At 44.3% G+C, this 22,389-nt stretch overlaps 1 protein-coding gene across 7 annotated transcripts in view; it reads right to left on the bottom strand.

Moving 5' to 3' along the window:
• The window catches only part of OGDH (oxoglutarate dehydrogenase), a 96,893-nt gene that overhangs the window by 30,430 nt on the left and 44,074 nt on the right, over positions 1-22,389 (bottom strand). For 4 of the 7 annotated variants that reach the window (XM_050783377.1, XM_050783374.1, XM_050783376.1 and 1 more), the window contains one exon: positions 6,526-6,641. In XM_050783377.1, the coding sequence (XP_050639334.1) occupies positions 6,526-6,641 (116 nt within the window). Of the gene's footprint in view, positions 1-6,525; positions 6,642-17,546; positions 17,592-22,389 lie in introns of all 7 variants that reach the window. The other 3 variants (XM_050783373.1, XM_050783372.1, XM_050783371.1) reach the window with 1 other exon arrangement.

Raw genomic sequence — 22,389 nt, 5'->3', positions numbered from 1 at the left:
AACTGGGTCCTTCCCCAGGGAAGACAGGCTATCATCAAGGTCAGACCTGTACCAGCACCCATGACAGGAAATACCCAGAGGGTGTCACAGGCTCAGTGACTGTTTAAGATTTGCAGGTTTTTTAAAAATTTTATTTATTTATTTTTTGAGGCAGGGTCTCTCTCTGTCATCGAGGCAGGAGTGCAGTAGTGCTATCAGGGCCCACTGCAGCCTCAACCTCTTGGGCTCATGTGATCTTCCTGCCTCATGTTTTGAATTTTTTGGAGAGATGAGGTCTCAATATGTTGCCCAAGCTGGTCTTAAACTCCTGGGCTCAAATGATCCTTCTGCCTCAGGAGCAAGATTGCCCGTAAGACAAAAGTCAGGATCCTGAGCAGGTCAAGACGTCCTGCACCACATTCACACCCACAGCTAGGTGAGGAAGCAGCATCCAGATCTGCAGAGCTCAGCAGGGAGGAAGTCAGGAAGAGGAGAGGTGCCAGGAGCGAGAGGAGGCACCAGGCTCTTAGAAATTCATCTCGGGGCTAGGCGCGGTGGCTCACGCTGTAATCCCAGCACTTTGGGGGGCTGAGGCAGGCGGATCACGAGGTGAGGAGTTTGAGATCAGCCTGACCAATATGGTGAAACCCCGTCTCTACTAAAAATACAAAAATTAGCCAGGTGTGGTGGCGCGTGCCTGTAGTCCCAGCTACTCAGGAGGCTGAGGCAGGAGAATCGCTTGAACCCGGGAGGCAGAGGTTGCAGTGAGCTGAGATTGTGCCACTGCACTCCAGCCTGGGCGACAGAGTGAGATTCCCTCTCAAAAAAAAAAAAGAAAAAGAAATCCCTCTGGGACTGCCCTCATCCTGGTACTCCTGCAGAGGCCCAAAGCTCGATCTGCACAGCTGCCCTGGAGGACCAGAATGAGAGTCTGAGAGCAAACTGCAAGTCAGCATGGAATAAAAAGAAGACAGGCCCTGATGTGGGCCAACAGACACTTTACAGACCCCCAAAGCCTCCTCTAACTGCCTTTACAGCAGCCACTGCTGCCAGAGTACTTTGTGTTTGGTCCTGCTCAGCAGCTCTCATCCATGAGCCCACTTGGTTTTCACAACAGACAATGAGACCAGCTGGCATGAGCAGTTAAAGGATGTGCTGAATCTGAGACCAGTCCTGTTCTTTGCAGAGGAGGGTGAGCTATCCCTGCACACATGCTTCATGACCATGAAACAAAGCAAACTTTGCCTGAACTCAAAATTATGGCCAACCACAATACTCTAGTTATTATCCAAGTCAAAAGAAGCAAAATCTTGCCTAGAAACTAAAAGAGAAAGTCCTGCTGGGAAAGACCCTAGTATTTAAGGTTTTTTTTAAAAATTAATTAATTAATTAATTAATTTTTGAGACGGAGTCTCGCTCTGTCACCCAGGCTGGAGTGCAGTGGCGCAATCTCGGCTCACTGCAAGCTCTGCCTCCCAGGTTCACACCATTCTCCTGCCTCAGCCTCCTGAGTAGCTGGGACTACAAGCGCCCACCACCACGCCCAGCTAATTTTTTGTATTTTCAGTAGAGATGGGGTTTCCCCGTCTTAGCCAGGACGGTCTCGATCTCCTGACCTTGTGATCCGCCCGCCTTGGCCTCCCAAAGTGCTGGGATTAAGCATGAGCCACTGCAGCCAGCTTTTTTTTTTTTTTTTTTTTTTTTTTTTGAGACGGAGTTTCCCTCTGTCGCCCAGACTGGAGTGCAGTGGTGCGATCCTGGCTCACTGCAACCTCCACCTCTCGGGTTCAAGCGATTCTCCTGCTCAGCCTCCTGAGTAGCTGGGTATACAGGCGCATGCCACCACGCCCGGCAAATTTCTTTTTGTATTTTTAGTAGAGACAGGTTTCACCGTGTTAGCCAGGATGGTCTCGATCTCCTGACCTTGTGATCTGCCCGCCTTGGCCTCCCAAAGTGCCGGGATTACAGGCGCGAGCCACCGTGCCTGGCTATTTAAGGTATTTTCATTAACCCGTTTGTTCCCCCACAAACTTCATGCTGAAATTTGATCCCCAATGTTGGAAGTGGGGCCACATGGGAGATGTTTTGGTTGTGAGGGCAGATCCCTCATGAGTAGATTAACGCCCTCACTCAGAGGTGAGTGGGTTCTTGCTCTATCAGTTCCTGAGAGAGCTGGCTGCTAAAAAGAGTCTGGCACCTCTCCGCTCTCTCTCTTGCTTCCCCTCCCACCATGTGATCTCTGCACAAGCAGGCTCTCCTCTGCCTTCCAGCCATGAGTGGAAGCAGCCTGAGGCCCTCACCAAATGCAGATAGATGCCCAATTAGATTGTGAGCCAAATAAATCCTTTTTCTTTATAAATTATCCAACCCCAGGTATCCCTTTATAGCAATGCAAAAAGGACTGAGACAACCCCAAACCATATTTTCTTTCTTTTTTTTGGGGGAGACTGAGTCTTGCTCTGTCCCCCAGGCTGGAGTGCAGTGGTGTGATCTCAGCTCACTGCAAACTCTGCCTCCCGGGTTCACGCCATTCTCCTGCCTCAGCCTCCTGAGTAGCTGGGACTACAGGCGCCCGCCACCACGCCCGACTAATTTTTTGTATTTTTAGTAGAGACGGGGTTTCACCGTGTTAGCCAGGATGGTCTCGATCTCCTGACCTTGTGATCCGCCCGCCTCGGCCTCCCAAAGTGCTGGGATTACAGGCATGAGCCACTGCGCCCAGCCAATCCCCTCTAATTTTTGAAAAAGGTACAAATTGACCACCACGTCACACGATCAATAGCTTAAGATCTGTCTGATTATACCACCAATCTAACATACACATACATTAAATGTAAGTAAAGCATCACCATCAGGCAGGGTGCTGAGAAGTTTATGCAAATGTCTGTAAACTGTTGTGAAAATGGAGTCTTCTAAGTTGAGGCCACTCTGGGGCCAGGAGGGCGTACAGCCTTAGACTCCTGGGTACAGGTCCAACTGTCTCCGACAACAAGAGCCAACTCCAGGGCTCTGGCATCAACTGGACTGAAAGGGAGGCAGCCCTTCAACATGCTTCAGCTCCCTACACCCCCTTCGTATGATGAAATTGGAACTACTTGGGATGCAAGATTCAGAGAGGAAGTTAGCCATAGGGACATCAATGCCTCTGCCCCTCATTTTGCTGTCTGGGAAGGAAGGTGCTGAAGAGGCCCCCGAGAGGTGACACTGTGATGTGCTATGGAGATGGTGACTCTATGGGAGCTTTCCAATGTGAGAGCATGTTAAGGATGAGCTGCTGGGGCCAGGCGCAGTGGCTCATGCCTGTAATCCCAGCATTTTGAGAGACCAAGGCAAGAGGATCACTTGAGTCGAGGAATTCAAGATCAGCCTGGGCAACATGGTGAGATCTCATCTCCATAAAAAATAAAAAAAATTAGCCAGGCATGGTAGTGCTCTCCTATAGTCCCAGCTACTCGGGAGGCTGAGGTAGCTGAGGTAGGGGGATCGCTTAATCCCAGAGGTTGAGGCTGCAGTGGGCCATGATTGTGCCACTGCCCTCCAGCCTGGGCGACAGAGTGAGACCCTGTTTCAAAAAAAAAAAAAAAGAAAAAAAAAAAAAAAAAAAGAAAAAAAAGATGAGCTGCCAGGCTCCCCACAGGGGACTCCTCTGAGGTAAAAGGTATTAGTGCTGAGTCTACTCTCAGTGCAGACTGGTCTCACCAGACGGCTGCTGTAACAGAAAATACACTGAGGGAACTGGGTGGAACACGTGAGCAGTGAAATAATTTGGGGGTAGGGCCACTTGGAGAAGCTATATGGGGTGCCATTTGTGGGGGTCCAGGCAACACAAGAACTTCTATAGATCAGCAACATTCAATAGAAACATTACGTGAGCCACATATGTAATTTATTTTTCTAGTAGACCCACATGAAATTTTCCTATTTTATTTGACCCAATATATCAAACATTGTCTTTTCAACACTTAAAAAGTCATTAGGCCGGGGGCAGTGGCTCAAGCCTGTAATCCCAGCACTTTGGGAGGCCGAGATGGGGTGGATCACAAGGTCAGGAGATCGAGACCATCCTGGCTAACACGGTGAAACCCCGTCTCTACTAAAAAATACAAAAAACTAGCTGGGCGAGGTGGCGGGCGCCTATAGTCCCAGCTGCTCGGGAGGCTGAGGCAGGAGAATGGCGTAAACCCGGGAGGCAGAGCTTGCAGTGGGCTGAGATCCGGCCACTGCACTTCAGCCTGGGCGGCAGAGCGAGACTCCGTCTCAAAAAAAAAAAAAAAAAAAAAAAGTCATTCAAATATTCTGTACATTTCAAGTGCTCAATAGTAACATGTGGCTTAGTAGGCAGAACTAGAAACTATCGTCAGTGTGGTCATGCGGGTGCAGATAAAGGTGACAGGAAGGACCCAAAGGTTCATTCTTCTTGGATTAAGCCTTATCACTCCCTCCTGGTGCCCAATACATCCCATTAGCCACAAGCTTCTGATGCTGGCACATAGTTCTAGTTTCCACCCCTTTCTCCCCAACGTGAGGAAGGCAGGCGGTGAAGCAGCTCCGAGATGCTGACAATACTTCAGGATGCTCATCATAAACTACAGAAAGTGCCAGCATTGGACACTCAGGTTTTTTTTTTGAGATGGAGTCTTGGGCCGGGCGCGGTGGCTCAAGCCTGTAATCCCAGCACTTTGGGAGGCCGAGACGGGCGGATCACGAGGTCGGGAGATCGAGACCATCCTGGCTAACATGGTGAAACCCAGTCTCTACTAAAAAATACAAAAAAAAAAACTAGCCGGGAGAGGTGGCGGGCGCCTGTAGTCCCAGCTACTCAGGAGGCTGAGGCAGGAGAATGGCGGGAACCCGGGGGGCGGAGCTTGCAGTGAGCTGAGATCCGGCCACTGCACTCCAGCCTGGGCGGCAGAGCGAGACTCTGTCTCAAAAAAAAAAAAAAAAAAAAGAGATGGAGTCTTGCTCTGTTGCTTAGGCTGGAGTGCAGTGGTGTGATCTTTGCTCACTGCAACCTCCCCCTCCTGGGTTCTAGCAATTCTCTGCCTCAGCCTCCCACATAGCTGGGATTACAGGAACCCGCCATCACACCTGGCTAACTTTTGTATTTTTAATAAAGACAGCATTTCATGATCTTGGCCAGGCTGGTCTTGAACTCCCAACCTTGTGATCCACCTGTCTTGGCCTCCCAAAGTGCTGGGACTACAGGTGTGAGACACCGTGCCTGGCCTGGACACTCAGATCTTTTTAAGCCACGTGCAGCCAATTGTGGAAACACTGACAAGAGAATTTTAAATTAAAATTCACTTGCTGCAACAAGGGTTAATCCCTGGGGTGCTAGGGGGATTCTGATTTAGGGGACCTGGGCTGTGGCCTGGGTATCAGTTCTGTAAGCTCTCCAGGTGGTTCTACTGCATCCAGCCATGAGAGGAACAGCCTCAGAGAGCCCTGATGGCCAGTGTGGTTCAACTTGGGTAAGTTAGGGACGTCAGGATTCAGACTGTGCATGACAGGCGGACCCCAGGTGATTTATATGCTCAATTCTGAGGGTTCCATTCCAGAGTATTTTCTCAGTTTATTTTAACCTGGATCCTTTAGCTCTGAATACCAGGAACAGCATTAAGTAACAGTAATAGCCAACTCTTGGCATGGACCTCTCATCAAATCCATTCTCCCCTCTGCAATGGGCATGGAAGTCACCCTTATACTGAGGGAGGCTATGATTTGCCCAGGATGGAAGAACTAGACACAGGTGGCCTAACAGCACAGCCACAACTCTTAGCCACTGTCTATAATGTGTGTGCATGAAAGAAATCCCTGGCAGGCTTAGTACTAACAGAGTCCAGAGAGAAGGAAAAAAATGAAACGAAACAGAAGGATGAGAGGAACAGAGGGAGAGAGGGAAGAAGAAGAGTGGCCACCACTCAGCAGCCCTGGCAGTGAGCTGTGCAGGAAGCCACCCTTGACTTGAGGCCTGTCCCTCAGGGTTGAGGTGACTCTCCTACCATCTGTAATAAACTCCTAGTGGGATCTGAAAGCAGACTTTACTTCCCCTATCTGGCTGATCGCAAAACCATTGGTTTCTATCTATAAAATGGCAACAACAACAACAACAACAACAACAACAAATGTCCTCCTTCCTTACAATTTTGAGAAAGACAGGACCGGTTCACGCCTGTAATCCCAGCACTTCGAGAGGCTGAGGTAGGAGGATGACTTGAGCCCAGGCATTTGAGACCAGCCTGAGGAACACAGTAAGACCTCATCTCTACAATAAAAAATGAAAAACTAAATTAGCTGGGCATGGTGGTGTGTACCAGCAGTCCCAGCTACGAGAGGTTGGGGTGGGAGGATGGTTTGAGACTGGGAGGTTGAGGCTGCATTGAGCCCAACTGTGTCACTGCATTCTAGCCTGGGTGACAGTAACTCTGTCTCAGAGAAAAAATAAAATAAAAAGGACAAAGAAAAAAAATAAAACTAGCCTCAAAGTCATCCTGCTAATACAAGTTCTTAAAAAGTCCACTAGATTTTTCCAGAAACTGTTCTTACCTCCAGCCGACGGATGATCTCCCGCAGAGGAAGTGCTGATTCCTGTCCCCCGATGAAAGTGGTGGTGGGCAAGTGGAAAACCTTGTCGAGGTCAGACTCGTCCAGGCCATAGAATCCTGCAGGGCGATGTGGGCAGGACAAGCCCGATGAGGAGGGACGGGGCAGGGCCACGCAGGGACCATAGTTTATGGAAAGGGGAAGGAACTCCCCAAGGGAGCAAAAAGAGAAGAAAAAAATCATATAAAAAGCCCCTGATATATGTGAAATAAGTAATATTTTACAGCCAGAAACACAAACTTTAGCAATAAATAGAAGCTGAAGATGTTAGAGTATGACAGGTAAGTCACAATAAAATTCATATTATGCATATGTTAGTTACGTACGCCAATTTTTCATAATTTAGAGACAAATTTATTTCAAGGTCCCAAAGATAACCAATTTTGGGGGTGGGAAGAGAGGTCCATGAAAAGGCACTGGGTAAGTCAATCAAAAATCAATACAATAGTTAAGGAGGAATTAAAGCAGAAAATGAAGAACTGATATAGAAGAACAGATCATATGACAATAATATATGTATGTGGTGAATGTCAAAGAGCTGGGAGAGGGGGACTAAGAAGTGAGGGAGAAACCGTCACCAGAAGTCAAGTGGTCTGTTGGAGCTCCAGGCAGGGGTGCACCACTGGGCAGTACAGCAGCGTGCAAACAGCCACCGGCCTTGGATTAAGGACGTCCTCTTCTGAAATTCCTGAACTGTGCGTTCTGAGCCCATTCTGCAGGCAATACTCAGCAGTCACAGGTGTAACCCTCCCTTCTCCCGACTCCAATCACTCAGTGGGAACCAACTAAGTAAGCACTAATATTCGCTGCAGCACTGTGGGGGAAGACGCCACCTCACCTGAAAGTGCATCTCAGTTTGAGAAAGAATAATGCTGGAAGAGCTCTTTCCCTGGCATTATATGCTTGTTTCATCTTGTTGTATCAAAGAGGAAGACTATCAAATGACACCATACATTCTTTTATCCAGTTTGGCATCTCTCCTGACATAATATATCAGCTACAGTACAGCAAAAAGCACAGTTCAAGAGTCACTAGCACTTGAATACCTTACATCAGCATTTTCTCAGGCTCCAGGAATGCACAATGAACCGGTATTCTGCAAAGTCTCCAACATCTGACTGGACCTGATGAAATGTTCTCATTGTTTCCTGGCCAAATTGAGACTAAAAGGAGCCACTGTGAGACGTAAGGGTCCAGCACAGGATTAAAGATGGTAGTTTGCAAACACAATTGTGTATTTTGATCTCCTTGGAGATATATAAAAAGGCTTGTTTCGAGGCTCCAACCCTGGTACCGACTCAGTGAGTCTCAGGGTGGGTCCACGATTCTCCCAAGGAGATTCTGATTCAAGCATGGTTTGGGAACTACAGCCTTTATTTATCTAATGCTTTAGGAGAGGTTTTTTTTTTTTTGTTTTGAGCCGGAGTCTCGCTCTGTCGCCTAGGCTGGAGTGCAGTGGTGCGATCTCGGCTCACTGCAAGCTCTGCCTCTCAGGTTCATGCCATTCTCCCGACTCAGCCTCCCGAGTAGCTGGGACTACAGGCACCCACCACCACGCCCGGCTAATTTTTTGTATTTTTAGTAGAGACGGGGTTTCACTGTGTAAGCCAGGATGATCTCGATCTCCTGACCTCGTGATCCGCCTGCCTTGGCCTCCCAAAGCGCTGGGATTACAGGCGTGAACCACAGCGCCCGCCCTTGTTTTAAGTCTTACAAGCAAACTCTATATTTTCCAAGCCCTGTTTGTTTTATTAAAACAAAGCAAATCTGGCTTTTTTTTTTTTAACCTGGAGGGTGGTGATGTTAGTAGTGGCTTAGTTAAGCCTGCCTACCCATTCCCTCCTGTTAGTCTGTCAACACTGAAAGCACAGCAACCACTTGGGCCTAGGTGAAGTACAAGGCTCTTGCCATTTATGGCCTGGCTTTCAGGCAGTTGCCCTATAGTATTTATGGAGGAAAAACAGAATCATCTTTGAGAAATTTTTCCTGACTAAAAAACTCAGGCCAGGTGCAGCTGATTGGGGACCAGAATAACAATGCACATTTTGTTGGGAAATATTTTGATTGTGAAACTAATCAGTCCAGTGTATGCCCCCAGATAAGGACTGTATACTGGTTGCAATCTTTCAGCATGAAGACCCTGTGAAGTAGGGGCCTACAGATATCCCCTGACCTCACCATGTGATGGTTTTTCACTTCTATCATCCTGAGTTCATAGTTCTAGAGCCTCAGAACTGCTGGTACACTTTTAGTTCTTTAGCTATCTGAGAAACTAAATCTATAGATGAGTGCTTTGTGAAAGTGGAGTAGACATATTCTTCCCTACTCCCCCAATAAGTACAACTAAAAATCCTAGACGTTATATGCAAAACGATCATAAGACAACTCCGAAAGGTGGAGAGAATAAGGCACACCAGCTAGGGACGTCTCAAGGCAAAATACACCAAGGAGTTCCCTGGAGTTTCTTTTTTGCTTCAAATACCGCAGACTTGGAGCAGAAGAACCAGCAACCCCAAAACTTTAAGAGGTGTATTTGATAACAAAAGCCCGACAAAAGCTGCTCTCTATCAAAAGACCAGGAAAGAGGTAGCCTATCAAGACAAAAAACTTTTAGACAAAAACTGCTCTACTACAGCCAAATACCAGATAAAACACTGTGACCCCGCCCTCACCAGGCTGTAATGGGCCCTAGCACCCAACCCCATCCCAGAGGTTTCAGGGAAGGCCCAAGAGGGAATCCAAAATGTCCTCCTCTCTGGGAGGTAATGCATCAGCCCCTTCCCCTAACCCCAGTAACAGTGGATACTTGAGTGGGAGAAGGATTCCACCTCTGCCAGCAATAACAAGGTTGGGCCCTCCCCTTCCCCCACCACAGTGGGGAACAGTGTCTACAAAAGGTCTGCTATAACAGAAGATTTAAATAAGATCCTGACTCTCATGATACCCAAAATGTCCTGGTTTCAATAAACTATAATTCATAACAAGACCCAAAAATATCTCATAGTGAATGAGAAAAGACAATCGACAGACATCAATACCATGATGACCAAGATGTTAGAATCACCTAAGATGTGAACGGAGTCATCATCAAACAATTTCATTTTTTTTTTTTGAGACAGGGTCTCACTCTGTCGCATAGCCTGGAGTGCAGTGGTTCGATCACTGCTCACTGCAGCCTTAACCTCCAGGGCTCAGGTGATCCTCCAATCTCAGCCTCCTGAGTAGCTGGGACTACAGGCGCACGCCACCACGCCCAGCTAGTTTTTATAATTTTTTTGAGACAGCCTCTCGCTCTGTTGCCCAGGCTGGAGTGCAGTGGCATGATCTCAGTTCACTGAAATCTCCACCACCTGGGTTTAAGCAATTCTCCTGCCTCAGCCTCCTGAGTAGAGTAGCTAGGACTGCAGGCGTGTGCCACCACACCTGGCTAATTTTTGTGTTTTTAGTAGCGACGGGGTTTCACCATGTTGGCCAAGCTGGTCTAGAACTCCTGACCTCAAATGATGTGCCCGCCTCAGCCTCCCAAAGTGCTGGGATTAAAGGCGTGAGCCACAGCACCCAGCCTAGTTTTTGTATTTTTAATAGAGATGGGGTTTCGCCATGTTGGCTGGGCTGGTCTTGAACTCCTGAGTACAAGCAATCTGCCTGCCTTGGTCTCCCAAAGTGCTTACAGGCGTAAGCCACCGCACCTGGCCCAAACAATTTCAATGAGCAATTAAGAACATGATAGAGACAAATTTTTTTTTTTTTTTTTTTTTTGAGACGGAGTCTCGCTGTGTCGCCCAGGCTGGAGTGCAGTGGCCGGATCTCAGCTCACTGCAAGCTCTGCCTCCCGGGTTTTTACGCCATTCTCCTGCCTCAGCGTCCCGAGTAGCCGGGACTACAGGCGCCCGCCACCTCGCCCGGCTAGTTTTTTGTATTTTTTAGTAGAGACGGGGTTTCACCGTGTTAGCCAGGATGGTCTCGAACTCCTGACCTCGTGATCCACCCGTCTCGGCCTCCCAAAGTGCTGGGATTACAGGCTTGAGCCACCGCGCCCGGCCGATAGAGACAAATTTTTAAAAGTGAGTCACAAAATACAATGTTTCAGCCAAAAACTGAAGATGTAAACAAGTACCAAATAGAAATTTGTTAAAAAAATCAAAAAACGTTCAATGGATAGGCTCAATGGCAGAATGGAGGGGCAGAGAATCAGTATATTTGAAGACAGAACAACAGAAATTAACCAATCTGAAGAACAGAAAGAAAATAAAAAATGAACAGAGCCTCAGGGGACATGTGACAGTATAATCAAAGATTTCACAAACATATAAATGGATAAAATAAAAGAAGCAGAGAATAAAGAGGGTAGTTGAAAAAGTACTTAGCTAAAAACTTCCCAAATATGGTAAAAGACCAAACCCAAAAATTCAAGAAGCTGAGTGAATCCAGAGGATATCCTCAAAGAAATCCATGCCAAAACATATGATAATTAAACTTCTGAAAAACAAAATCAAAGAAAATTAAAAGCAATGGTTGTAAAGTGACACTTTACCTATAGGGAAAACAATTCAAATGACAGGATTTCTCATCAGAAACCATGGAGGCTAGAAAGAAGTGGCACAGGCCGGGCACAGTGGATCACGCCAGTAATCCTAACACTTTGAGAGGCCGAGGTGGGGCAGATCACAAGGTCAGGAATTCAAGCCTAGCCTGACCAACATGGTGAAATCCTGTCTCTACTAAAAATACAAAAATTAGCCAGGCGTGGTAGTGCGCGCCTGTAATCCCAGCTACTCAGGAGGCTGAGGCAGGAGAATCACTTGAACCCAGGAGGCGGAGGTTGCAGTGAGCAGAGATCGCACCACTGCACTCCAGCCTGGGTGACAGAGCGAGACTCTGTCAGAAAGAAAGAAAGAAAAATAAGAAAGAGAGAGATAAAGAGAGAAAGAGAGAGAGAGAAAGAGAGAAAGGAAGAAAGGGCACAACACCTTTCAAGAGCTAAAAGAAAAGGATTATGTCCAACTAGAATCTTATATCCACCAAAAATATCCTGTAGGAATGAAGGGGAAAGAAATAGAGATTCCCAGGTAAAGGAAAATTAAGTTTGTCACCAGAAGACCTGCTCTAAAAAACTGGCCAGAGGAAGCATTTTAAACAGAAAATAAATAAAGAAGGAATCTTGGAACATCAAGAAGGAAGAAAGAACACAAAAAGCAAAAATCTGGGTAAATACATCAGACTGTCCTCCTCTTGGGTCTTCTAAATTATATCTGATGGTTGAAACAAACTTATAACTCTGTCTGATGAAGTTCTAAATGTATGTAGAGAAAATATCTAAGATAATTATAAATGCAGGACGGTAAAGAGATACAAAAGGAGGTAAAGTTTCCACACTTAATATGTACTGAAAAGTTATGACTCTGTAGACTATAAGTTATGTCTACATAAAGTAGTAATACCTAAAACAACTACTAAAAATGCTACATAAAAGGATACACTCAAAAACATGCCGGGCGCAGTGGCTCACACCTGTAATCCCAGCACTTTGGGAGGCCAAGGTGGGTAGACTACAAGGTCAGTTCGAGACCAGCCTGGCCAACATGGTGAAACCCCTCTTCTTCTAAAAATACAAAAAAATTATCTGGGCGTGGTGGCGGGTGCCTGTAATCCCAGCTACTCGGGAGGCTGAGGCAGGGGAATCGCTTGAAACAGGAAGGCAGAGGTTGCAGTGAGCCGAGATCGTGCCACTGCACTCCAGCCTGGGTAAAAGAGCAAAACTCTGTCTCAAACAAACAAACACACAACAAAAAAAAACTATACATAATTTAAAAAATTTTTTAAATGTGGGTTTGAAACTCCACAGCACAGGAAAATGAAAGCAAAGCAATGAAAAGCAGAACAAAAAATAAATAATAAAATGGCAGACTTGAGCCCTAACATACAATAATTACATCAAACATAAATGACCTAAATATATTAAATAGAAGACAGAGATTATGAAGAGTGGATAAATATAAAACAAAACCCACCTATATGCTTATCCACAAGAAATTCACTTCATATGTGATACAGACAGGTTGAAGTAAAAGGAGGAAAAAATGTATCATGTAAACATTAATCAAATGTAAGTACGAGTGGCTTATATTAATATGAGATGAAATGACTTCGCAGCAAAGAAAATTACCGGAGACAAAGAGGGACATTCCATCATGGTAAGAGGGTCAATTTACTGAGAAGATACAGCAATCTGAAATGTGTAAACACCAAAGAACAGAGCTGCAAAATATGTGACCCAAAATCTGATAGGACTAAAAGGAGAAAGAGACAAACCCACATTTATAGCTGAAGACTTTAATACTCCTCTCTCAATAACTGACTAAAAAACTAGACAGAAATTCAGCAAAAATATAGAAGAACTCAACAGTCATTAACTAACAGGATCTAACAGACGTGTGTGTGTGCACATGCATGTATGTGTAGTTTAGAGATAGGGTCACCCAGGCCAGAGTACAGTGGTGAAATCATAGATCACTGCAGGCTTAAACTTCTGGGCTCAAATGATCCCACCACCTTAGCCTCCTGAGTAGCTAGGACTACAGGCATGTGGCATCATGCTTGGCTAATTTTGTTGTTGGTGGTGGTGGAGACAGGGGTCTCGCTATGTTGCCAGGCAACAAACTCCTGGCCTTCAAGTGATCTTCCCATCTCAGTCTCTCAAAAGTCCTGGATTTATAGGCATGAACCACCATGCCTGGCTCTAGCAGACATTTAGAGAATACTCCACCCAACAATAGCATTTCAACAGTAGCATTCTTTTCAAGCAGCCGTGAAACATATGCCAAGACAGACAATATGGTGGGCCATTTATTAAAAATTCAACAAATTTAGCACAATTGAAATCATATAGGGTGCATTCTCCAACCACAATAAAATCAAACTAGAAAGCAATAATAAGAAAAGTAACAAGAAAATCTCCAAACACTTGGAAACTAAACAACACCCTTCTAAATAATCCAAAAGCTAAAGATAAAATATCAAGGAGCATATGAAGAATACAATAACAACTAGCCTGGGCAATACAGTGAGATTCCATCTCTATAAAAAAATTTTAAAAATAGCCAGGCATGGTGGCCTACACCTGTAGTCTCGGCTACTTGGGAGGCTGAGGTGGGAGGATAACTTAAGCCCAGGAATTAGAGGCTGCAGTGAGCTGTGATCATACCACTGCACTATAGCCTGGATGACAGCGCAAGACCTTGTCTCAAAAACAACTGAAAGAAAATAAAAATATAACATATCAAACTTTGTAGGACAGCTAAACCAGTACTGAGAGAAACATTTATAGTAGTAAATACATCAGAAAAGAGGGACAGTCTCTAATCAATAATCTAAGTTTCCATTCCTAGAAAAGAGGGTAAAACAACAAACAAGCCAAAAGCCAATAAATAGAAGTAAGGAAATAATAAAGAGCAGAAATCAATGAAATTGAAAACAGCAAAACAACGGAGAAAAACCAATGAAACAAACAACTGGTTCTTTGAAAAGATTAGTAACATTGACAAATCTCTTATAAGACTGACAAAAAGAGGACACAAATTACCAATATCAGGAATGAAACGGGATATCAATACAGACCCTTCAAATATCAAGAAGATTCTGTTCCTTTTCTTTTAGTTGAAAAAGAAATAAAAAAAAAGAATGACTATCAAAAAGATAATAAGGGAATACTATAAATAACACTACATACATTTGACAACTTAGATGAAATAAACCACTTCTAGAACACAAACTACCACTACTCACCCAGTATGAAACAGATAATTAGAAAAGCCCTATGGCTAATAAGGAAATCTAATTAATAAATAAAAACCTTGTGAAAAATTAACCTCTAAGCCCAAACGAAGAAGAGTTAACACCAACTCTATTCAATGTCTTTCAGAAAATAGGAGAAACACTTCTCCATTCATTTTATGAAGCCAGAATTACCCTGATACCAAAAACAAAGAGAGTACAAAAAAAGAAAATGACCAATATCCCTCATCAATATGGATGCAAAATATATAAAGAGACAAAGACATATTAAAAAAATTATATACCATGATCAAATGGTGTTTATTCCACTAATCCAAGGCTGGTTGAATAATCAAAAATCAATCAATACAATCCACTACATTAGCATTAAATTGTCTACATTAAAGAATAAAAATTGGCCGGGTGTGGTGGCTCATGCCTGTAATCCTAGAACTTTGGGAGGGTGAGGTGGGCAGATCACTTGAGGTCAGGAGTTCTAGACCAGCCTGGCCAACATGGTGAAACCCCACCTCTACTAAAAGCACAAAAATTAGCCAGGAGTGGTGGTGCACACTGGTAGCCCCCACTACTTGGGAGGCTGAGGTGGGAGAGTTGCTTGAACCTGGAAGGCAGAGGTTGCAGTGAGCTGAGATTGCACCACTGCACTCCAGACTGGGCGACAGAGCAAGAATCAGTCTCAAAAAATAATTATAATAATAAATCACAAGATCATATCAATGCAGGAAAAACATCTGACAAAATTCAATATACATTCATAATTAAAACTATCAGAAAAAAATATGAAAACAGAGAAACTTCCTCAGCTTGATAAAGAGCATTTACAAAAAATCTACAGTTAACATTATACTTAATGATGAAAGGCTAAATGCCTTCACCCTAAGATCAGGAACAGGGCATATAAGGCTATCCACTCTTACCTCTCTTATTCAATACAGTGCTAAAAGTTGTAGCTACTGTAATGAGGCAAGAAAATAAAATAAAAGGCACACAGATTGGAAAGGATGAAATAACTTCCTATTTTCAGATGACACGACTGTCCATATAGAAAATCCTAAGGAATCTACCAAAAAAAAAAAAAAAAAAAAAAAAAAAAAGCCCTAGAATAGTTCATCAAGATCTCAGAATGCAACATAAACACTGAAATCAATTATATTTCTATATACTACCAATGAATATGTGGACATCAATGTTAAAAAGAAAATAATAGTTAAGTGTAAATACAACAAAACGTATACACAATGTATATGCTGAAAACTACAAAAAGCTGATTAAAAAAATCAGTGATCCAAATAAATGAGGAGACACACTATGTTCATGGATTGGAAGACAACATGGTAAAAATGTAATTTATCCCTAAATGGATCTATACGTTTAAGCCAATTCCTATCAAAATGGCAGCGAGGTATATGTAGACATAGATACGCTTATCCTCAAATTTACATGGAGAAGGAAAAGGTCCTTGAATAGTCAAAATAATTTTGTAAATGAAAAATAAAGTTTAGTAGCTACAGTAATCAAGACACTGTGGTATCGAAGGAAAAACAGACACACAAAGGAAAATAACTGAAAATCCAGATATAGACCCACACCAGTAAGTCCAACTGATTTTTGGCAAAAGTACAAAAGCAATTCAATGAAGGAAGGACATAGTTTTCAGCTAATGGCGCCAGAACAACTGGACATCTACACACAAAAATATAAAATGAACAATAAAAGAATCTTGATCTAAATACCTTATACAGAAATTTACTCAAAATGGATCATTTAAATGTAAAACACAAAACTATGAAACCTTTAGGAAAATACATAGGAGAACATTTTGGGGATCGAGGGCTAAGGAAAAAGTTCTTAGACTTCATACCAAAAGCACAATCCATAAAAGAAAAATTAACAAACTGGATGTCATCAAGCTAAAAACTTTGGGCATAGAAGCTGAGCTGGGAAATGAGGGGGAAAAAAGATTAAAAACTTCTGCTCTGCAAAAGATCCTATTAGCCAAAAAATGGAAACAATCCCTTCCAATGAAGAGGTCCTTCAACAGGTAAATGGTTAAAAACAATCATCCACACCATGGAACACTACTCAGCAATGAAAAGGAACAAACTATTGATTTACACCAACAACCTGCGTGAATCTCTAAAAAAATTATTCTGATTGAAAAATGCCAATCCCCAAAGGTTACATACTGTGATCCCACATGTACAACATTCCTGAAATGACAAAATTATAGAAATGGAGAACACAATAGTGGTTGCCAGGGAATACAAGTAGTGGCTGGGATGGGAGGGAAGTAGATATGGTGATAAAAGGGCAACAGGAGGAATTCTTGTGGTGATGGATGTCTAGAGTCTTACTTTATCAATTTAGTGTAGTGGTGTGATGTTGTACTATAGCTTTGCAAGATGTTACCATTGGGGAAGCTGGCCAAAGGGCACAGAACTGTTATTTCTCACAAGTGCATATGACTCTACAATGATCTCAAAATAAAAAGTGTAATTAAAACGTAGAGTCTCACAGATATTAGAAGGAGAAAAAATACAACTGCTTAGAGAAGCCAGAGGGCAAAGAAGAGACTGGTCACCAGGGAGGATGACAACAGGCAGATGATCCCCCAGCATTTCAACTCTGGATTCCTCAAATGTGTTTTGCCCAACCGGGGGTCACTAAGAGTTCTCGGTAAGTTTTTATTAATACTTCAGTTGGCCTTCAAACATAAAACATTTAGGAAATCTTGCCCAAAATGCCCAGGAAGCAGAATCTGGAAGAATCCAGAGTCCAGTCAAAGCCTCAGCACAGAATGTGGAGGACAGGACAAGCCACCATGCAGAGCTGAACATGGCTTCATATGCCCAGCTGGCTATGGCAGCAGCTAAAGGTGAACGATGCTGAAGATGGAAGCTCACAGTGAAGCGATGAAGCACACATGAAGATGAAAAATGCTCTTCGAAACACAAAATGAACAGAAACAAAACAATACCATATAAGTAATTCTACTTATTGGTTAATAACCAAATGAAGGGAAAAACATATTTCAGAACAATTAGCAAACTTAAAAACACGCGACAGAAGTTGTGTCAACTTTCCCCATATTGCATGCTAGGAAAAGTTGCACATCCTATTCAAATGAAGTCCTCAACTCTGAAAAGGTGAAAGGCTCATTATTTTCATACCTCCTACTGTTAGCATTCGAAGTCGTTCCTTGAAAACTGCAAGATCTGAGAGGCAGAGTGGGGTATCATGGGTGAGCGCAGAAGGAAAAAGACAGGTGAGAGTTAGTTTTAAAAAGACCCAAACACCAAAACCCTACACCATTACCGCAGTAACAGGTAGCACAGACACCATCACAGGGACACACACACATCAAGGGAGAAATGGGTGGGTTACATGATCAGGGGATCAATTTTGTTAAACATGGAAATGATTCATAGAACAGCTGGAATAAGGTGAATCAGAAGGAGGGGAGGTTAGCACCCTGACCATGGAAAGCCATCAGGCAGTGTCGTTTGAGAGCTCCTCATCTCCTTAGCTTCAAGAAGTGGCGGATAACAGCACTTTCCTGGGAAGTCACTACTTTGAGATGAAAATCAAGGAAAAGAAAATGAAAAAGCCTAACTTTTAGAGTAGCCATTTCTCAGCACTAGATCAGGGGGCAGACTACTCTAAACTGTAAGACTTTGAAGAATTCTCAAGAATGGAAGGAGTCCTTGATCTCCCATCTCAAGAAGGCAACTAGAAAAGAAGAGCTGAAAACAACCCAAGAGCAACAGCCACATCTGCACAGCTGTACATTTCCTTCTACCTGTACGCTTTTCATCAGATTTCTACTCTACATAAACAGCCTTCTGAGCCACTGGTGAAATCAAGACATTTATTTGGATACACAAAACATGCTCCTGACCCTTGCTGTCTGGGCGTGTGGGCCTGGGGGCAGGGTCAGGAAGGAAGGCAGTAACAGGCACACAGAGAGGCTGATGGTTGAGGACTCAGAGTGTTGTCACTGGGGATGCTCTCCGTGCTGGGAGTGCAGAGAAAGGCCAGCGAGCGCTTCCTTTGAAGTCAGACTCAGATCCCCAAGAAACAGGCCTGCTTCCTAGGGCTGTGGCAGGGGCTGCAGGTCTCCAGTCCTGGGCAAGCCACACTGTCTCCTTCCCCTAAGGAACAACAACCTCTGAAGAACTCAGAGCCAAGTGGCTCTTAAGACAACAGAATATCTAAGTGTCGATATTTTGCTTAAGGCAAGGATGAAGAATCTTAAATTTTTCCTTCAATCTTCAAAACCAAGACATGAGACCATGTCAAGATGCCGTGAGTGCTCCTGTGGAGCTCCGAGGTGTATGTTAGTCACCCTGCAGACTCCAGGTAAGGATTCACACAGGGGAGGGCCTCAAAAGGAACCTTAAATACTCATTCCCATTTTTAAAAATCTAAAGGTAATGTGGTAATTCTCAGTACTGAGTATGTGAATGCTCTTACTTTTATCTGTACTTTTTTGTATTTTTAAAATAAAAGGCAAACAAAAGATACAAACCAAAGAAGAGGAGAGTGAAGAGAACAATAGAAGATATTCTGGTTGTCACAATTTACAGAAAGCACACAGATTTTCCAACACCTGAGTGCTTTGAAGCACTGTAAATTACTTCTTGAAGAGTGCAGGTGTGTGAGGGAGGGGAGAGGGAGTGGATGGAGAGTTGGCCACAGTACTTCCAAGTGAAGCACAGAGGCAGGAATGTGACGCCAGGACCTAGGGGACTTGGTTTACCAGTTTCTGGGTATCTCCAGTCAAAGAATCTTCTCAAATGTCAGATGTCTGCTTGGCCACGCTTCATTCTCCTTGAGGGTGACCATATCGCCCACGGCTTCAACCACCCTGGGTATGTTCTTAGCTTGGCCCCGCCCTCCCAAGTCACTTAGGAAACCTCATCTCCAGCTCCTCAGTTATCTGTGGCACAGCACGCTGCACACGGCAATCAATGTTTACTAAATGAACTGCTCTGTATCACTCTGAAATTTACAAAAGCTAATTAAACATCAACTCTATTTTTAGCTTATTTTTCTCAGCCACCAAAGGAACAAACCGGAGAGCCCTGGAAGGTCAGCAGGATGTGTGGAAACTTTGTCATCACTCGCTGTGCTGTTAATGACAGCAGGTTGTCAGGGAAAGGCAAGAGCTAAGTGGTTGACATTCTGCCACATTTTTGAACTTTTAAATTGATTTTTTAACTATTTAACTCAAGTTCATTCCCTAAAATGGCATTAGCAATTTGTAAACATCAATGGTAAATGGGAGAGAAGTTTCACACTTTCTTTCCATTTATTTATACAATTGGTTTTTAATTCTCCTTTAATTATGTTTAAATCTCACATTAAAGTACATCTCACTGAGTGCAGTGGCTCATGCCTATAATCCCAGCACTTTGGGAGACGAAGGCAGGTGGATCACTTGAGCTCAGCAGTTTGAGACCAGGCTGGACAACATGGTGAAACTCCGTCTCTACTAAAAATACAAAAAACAGCCGGGCATAGTGGCACATGCTTGTAATCCCAGCTATGTGGGAGGCTGAAGTGGGAGGATCACTTGAACCCGGGAGGCACAGGTTGCAGTGAGCTGAGATCCTGCCACTGCACTCCAGCCTGGGCAACAAAGCGAGACTCCATCTCAAAGAAAAAAAAAAAAAAAAAAAAAAAAAAAATTACTTAGGCCAGGCACAGTGGCTCACGCCTGTAATCCCAGCACTTTGTGAGGCCGAGGCAGGTGGATTACATGAGGTCAGGAGTTCGAGACCAGCCTGGCCAACATGGTGAAACCCTGTCTCTACTAAAAATACAAAAATTAGCCTGGTGTGGTGGCGCACGCCTGTAGTCCCAGCTACTCAGGAGGCTGAGGCAGGAGAACTGGTTGAATCCAGGAGGAGAGGTTGTGGTGAGTAAAGATCATGCCACTGCATTCCAGCCTGGGCAACAGAACGAGTCTTTATCTCAAGAAACAACAACAACAACAAACCCAGTAAAGTACATCTCAATCATTTTTGTCACTGTGAAAAGTAATACTATAGAATTTATATCGAAACCACAGACAGTGGCATTTTTAAGTGGGAAACTAATTCAAATGCTACACTTGAAAGGTAAAATTGGGCCAGGCGCGGTGGCTCGCCTCTATAATCCCAACACTTTGGGAGGCCAAGGCAGGCGATTCAAAATGAGTTCAAGGCCGGCCTGACCAACACAGTGAAACCCTTTCTCTACTAAAAATACAAAAATTAGCCGGGCATGGTGGTGCACATCTGTAATCCTGGCTACTTGATAGAGGCTGAGGCACGAGAATCACTTGAATGTGGAAGGTGGAGGTTGCGGTGAGCTGAGATTGCACCACTGCACTCCAGTCTGGGCGACAGAGTGAGACTCTGTCTCAAAAAACAAAAATAATAATAAAAAAAACCAAACAACAGCATGAAAAAACTGAGGGCAAGAGTTTTTTTTTTTTGAGACGGAGTCTTGCTCTGTCACCCAGGCTGGAGTGCAGTGGCCGGATCTCAGCTCACTGCAAGCTCCGCCTCCTGGGTTTACGCCATTCTCCTGCCTCAGCCTCTCGAGTAGCTGGGACTACAGGCGCCCGCCACCTCGCCCGGCTAGTTTTTTTGTATTTTTTTAGTAGAGACGGGGTTTCACCGTGTTAGCCAGGATGGTTTCGATCTCCTGACCTCGTGATCCGCCCGTCTCAGCCTCCCAAAGTGCTGGGATTACAGGCTTGAGCCACCGCGCCCGGCAAGAGTTTCTAATTAAGCAAGTCTCTAACTGTTTCTAATTAGGCAAATGAGTGGGCCTCACTGTTGGGCCTCACTGTCTAGACCTTTCCATTGATAATACCCTGGTTCTAGTGTTTTGCAATATACCCCCATATCTACCGTGGCACCTCAACTGATGACCCTTCTTCAAGAGCCAGTGGAGAAAGCCTCCCTATGAGCCCTCCTACCACAAGATGTTGGGTTGCCACTACCTCCCGACCTGACTGGATTCATTCAGGGATATTATAACATGAGATTGGTGCCTCATTCTCCAGGTCTGCAAATTTGCTGTCAAGGAATCTCACTATGGAATGTGAGTGAAGAGAAATGTGTATTCAGTACGTCTCAACTGGGTGCGGAGGCTCACTGTTGTAATTCTAGCACTCTGAAAGGCCAAGGCAGGAGGGTTGCTTGAGCCCAGGAGTCCGAGATGAGCCTGGGCAACATAATAAGACCCTGTCTCTATTTTTAAAATAAAATAAAATAAAAAAATAAAGCATCTCATGTTGGAACGCTCAACCTTCTTTCCCAAGGGAAATGAGGTCTATAGTAGAGCCTGGCACAAATTAAGATGGGCATCTGGGGATTTACCTGGAAACTGACCCCTAACTTTGACACTTCATTAAAAAGGTATCTCTGGCCGGGCGTGGTGGCTCACACCTGTAATTCCAGCACTCTGGAAGTCCAAGGCGGGTGGACCACCTAGGTTAGGAGTTCGAGACCAGCCTGGCCAATATGGTGAAACCCATCTCTACTAACAATACAAAAAATTAGCTGGGCATGGTGGCAGGCACCTGTAATCCTAGCTACTCAGGAGGCTGAGGCAGGAGAATCACCTGAACCCAGGAGGTGGAGGTTGCAGTGAACTGAGGTCATGCCATTGCACTCCAGCCTGGGCAACAAGAGCGAAATTCCGTCTCAAAAAAAAAGTTACCTCCGTTCAGGCCATCACCTGCACAATTATGGAACATAATCCACACATTGAGAAACTGTTCTAAAATTAATTTTAAAAATTGTTAATGAAAATAATCACTAGGCTGGGCATGGTGACTCACTCCTGTAATCCCAGCACTTTGGGAGGTGGAGGCAGGGGGATTGCTTGAGCTCAGAGGAGTTTGAGAACAGCCTGGGAAATGTGGTGAAACTGTCTCTGTTTAAATTTTAAAAATTTAATTAGGCTGGGCATGGTGGCTCACCTGAGGTCAGGAGTTTGAGACCAGCCTGGCCAACA

The sequence above is a fragment of the Macaca thibetana genome, chromosome 3, assembly GCF_024542745.1.
Source record: "Macaca thibetana thibetana isolate TM-01 chromosome 3, ASM2454274v1, whole genome shotgun sequence".
Classification (NCBI taxonomy): domain Eukaryota; kingdom Metazoa; phylum Chordata; class Mammalia; order Primates; family Cercopithecidae; genus Macaca; species Macaca thibetana.
Note: the sequence above shows the minus strand (reverse complement) of the source record. Positions and strands in the feature narration are given on the sequence as shown.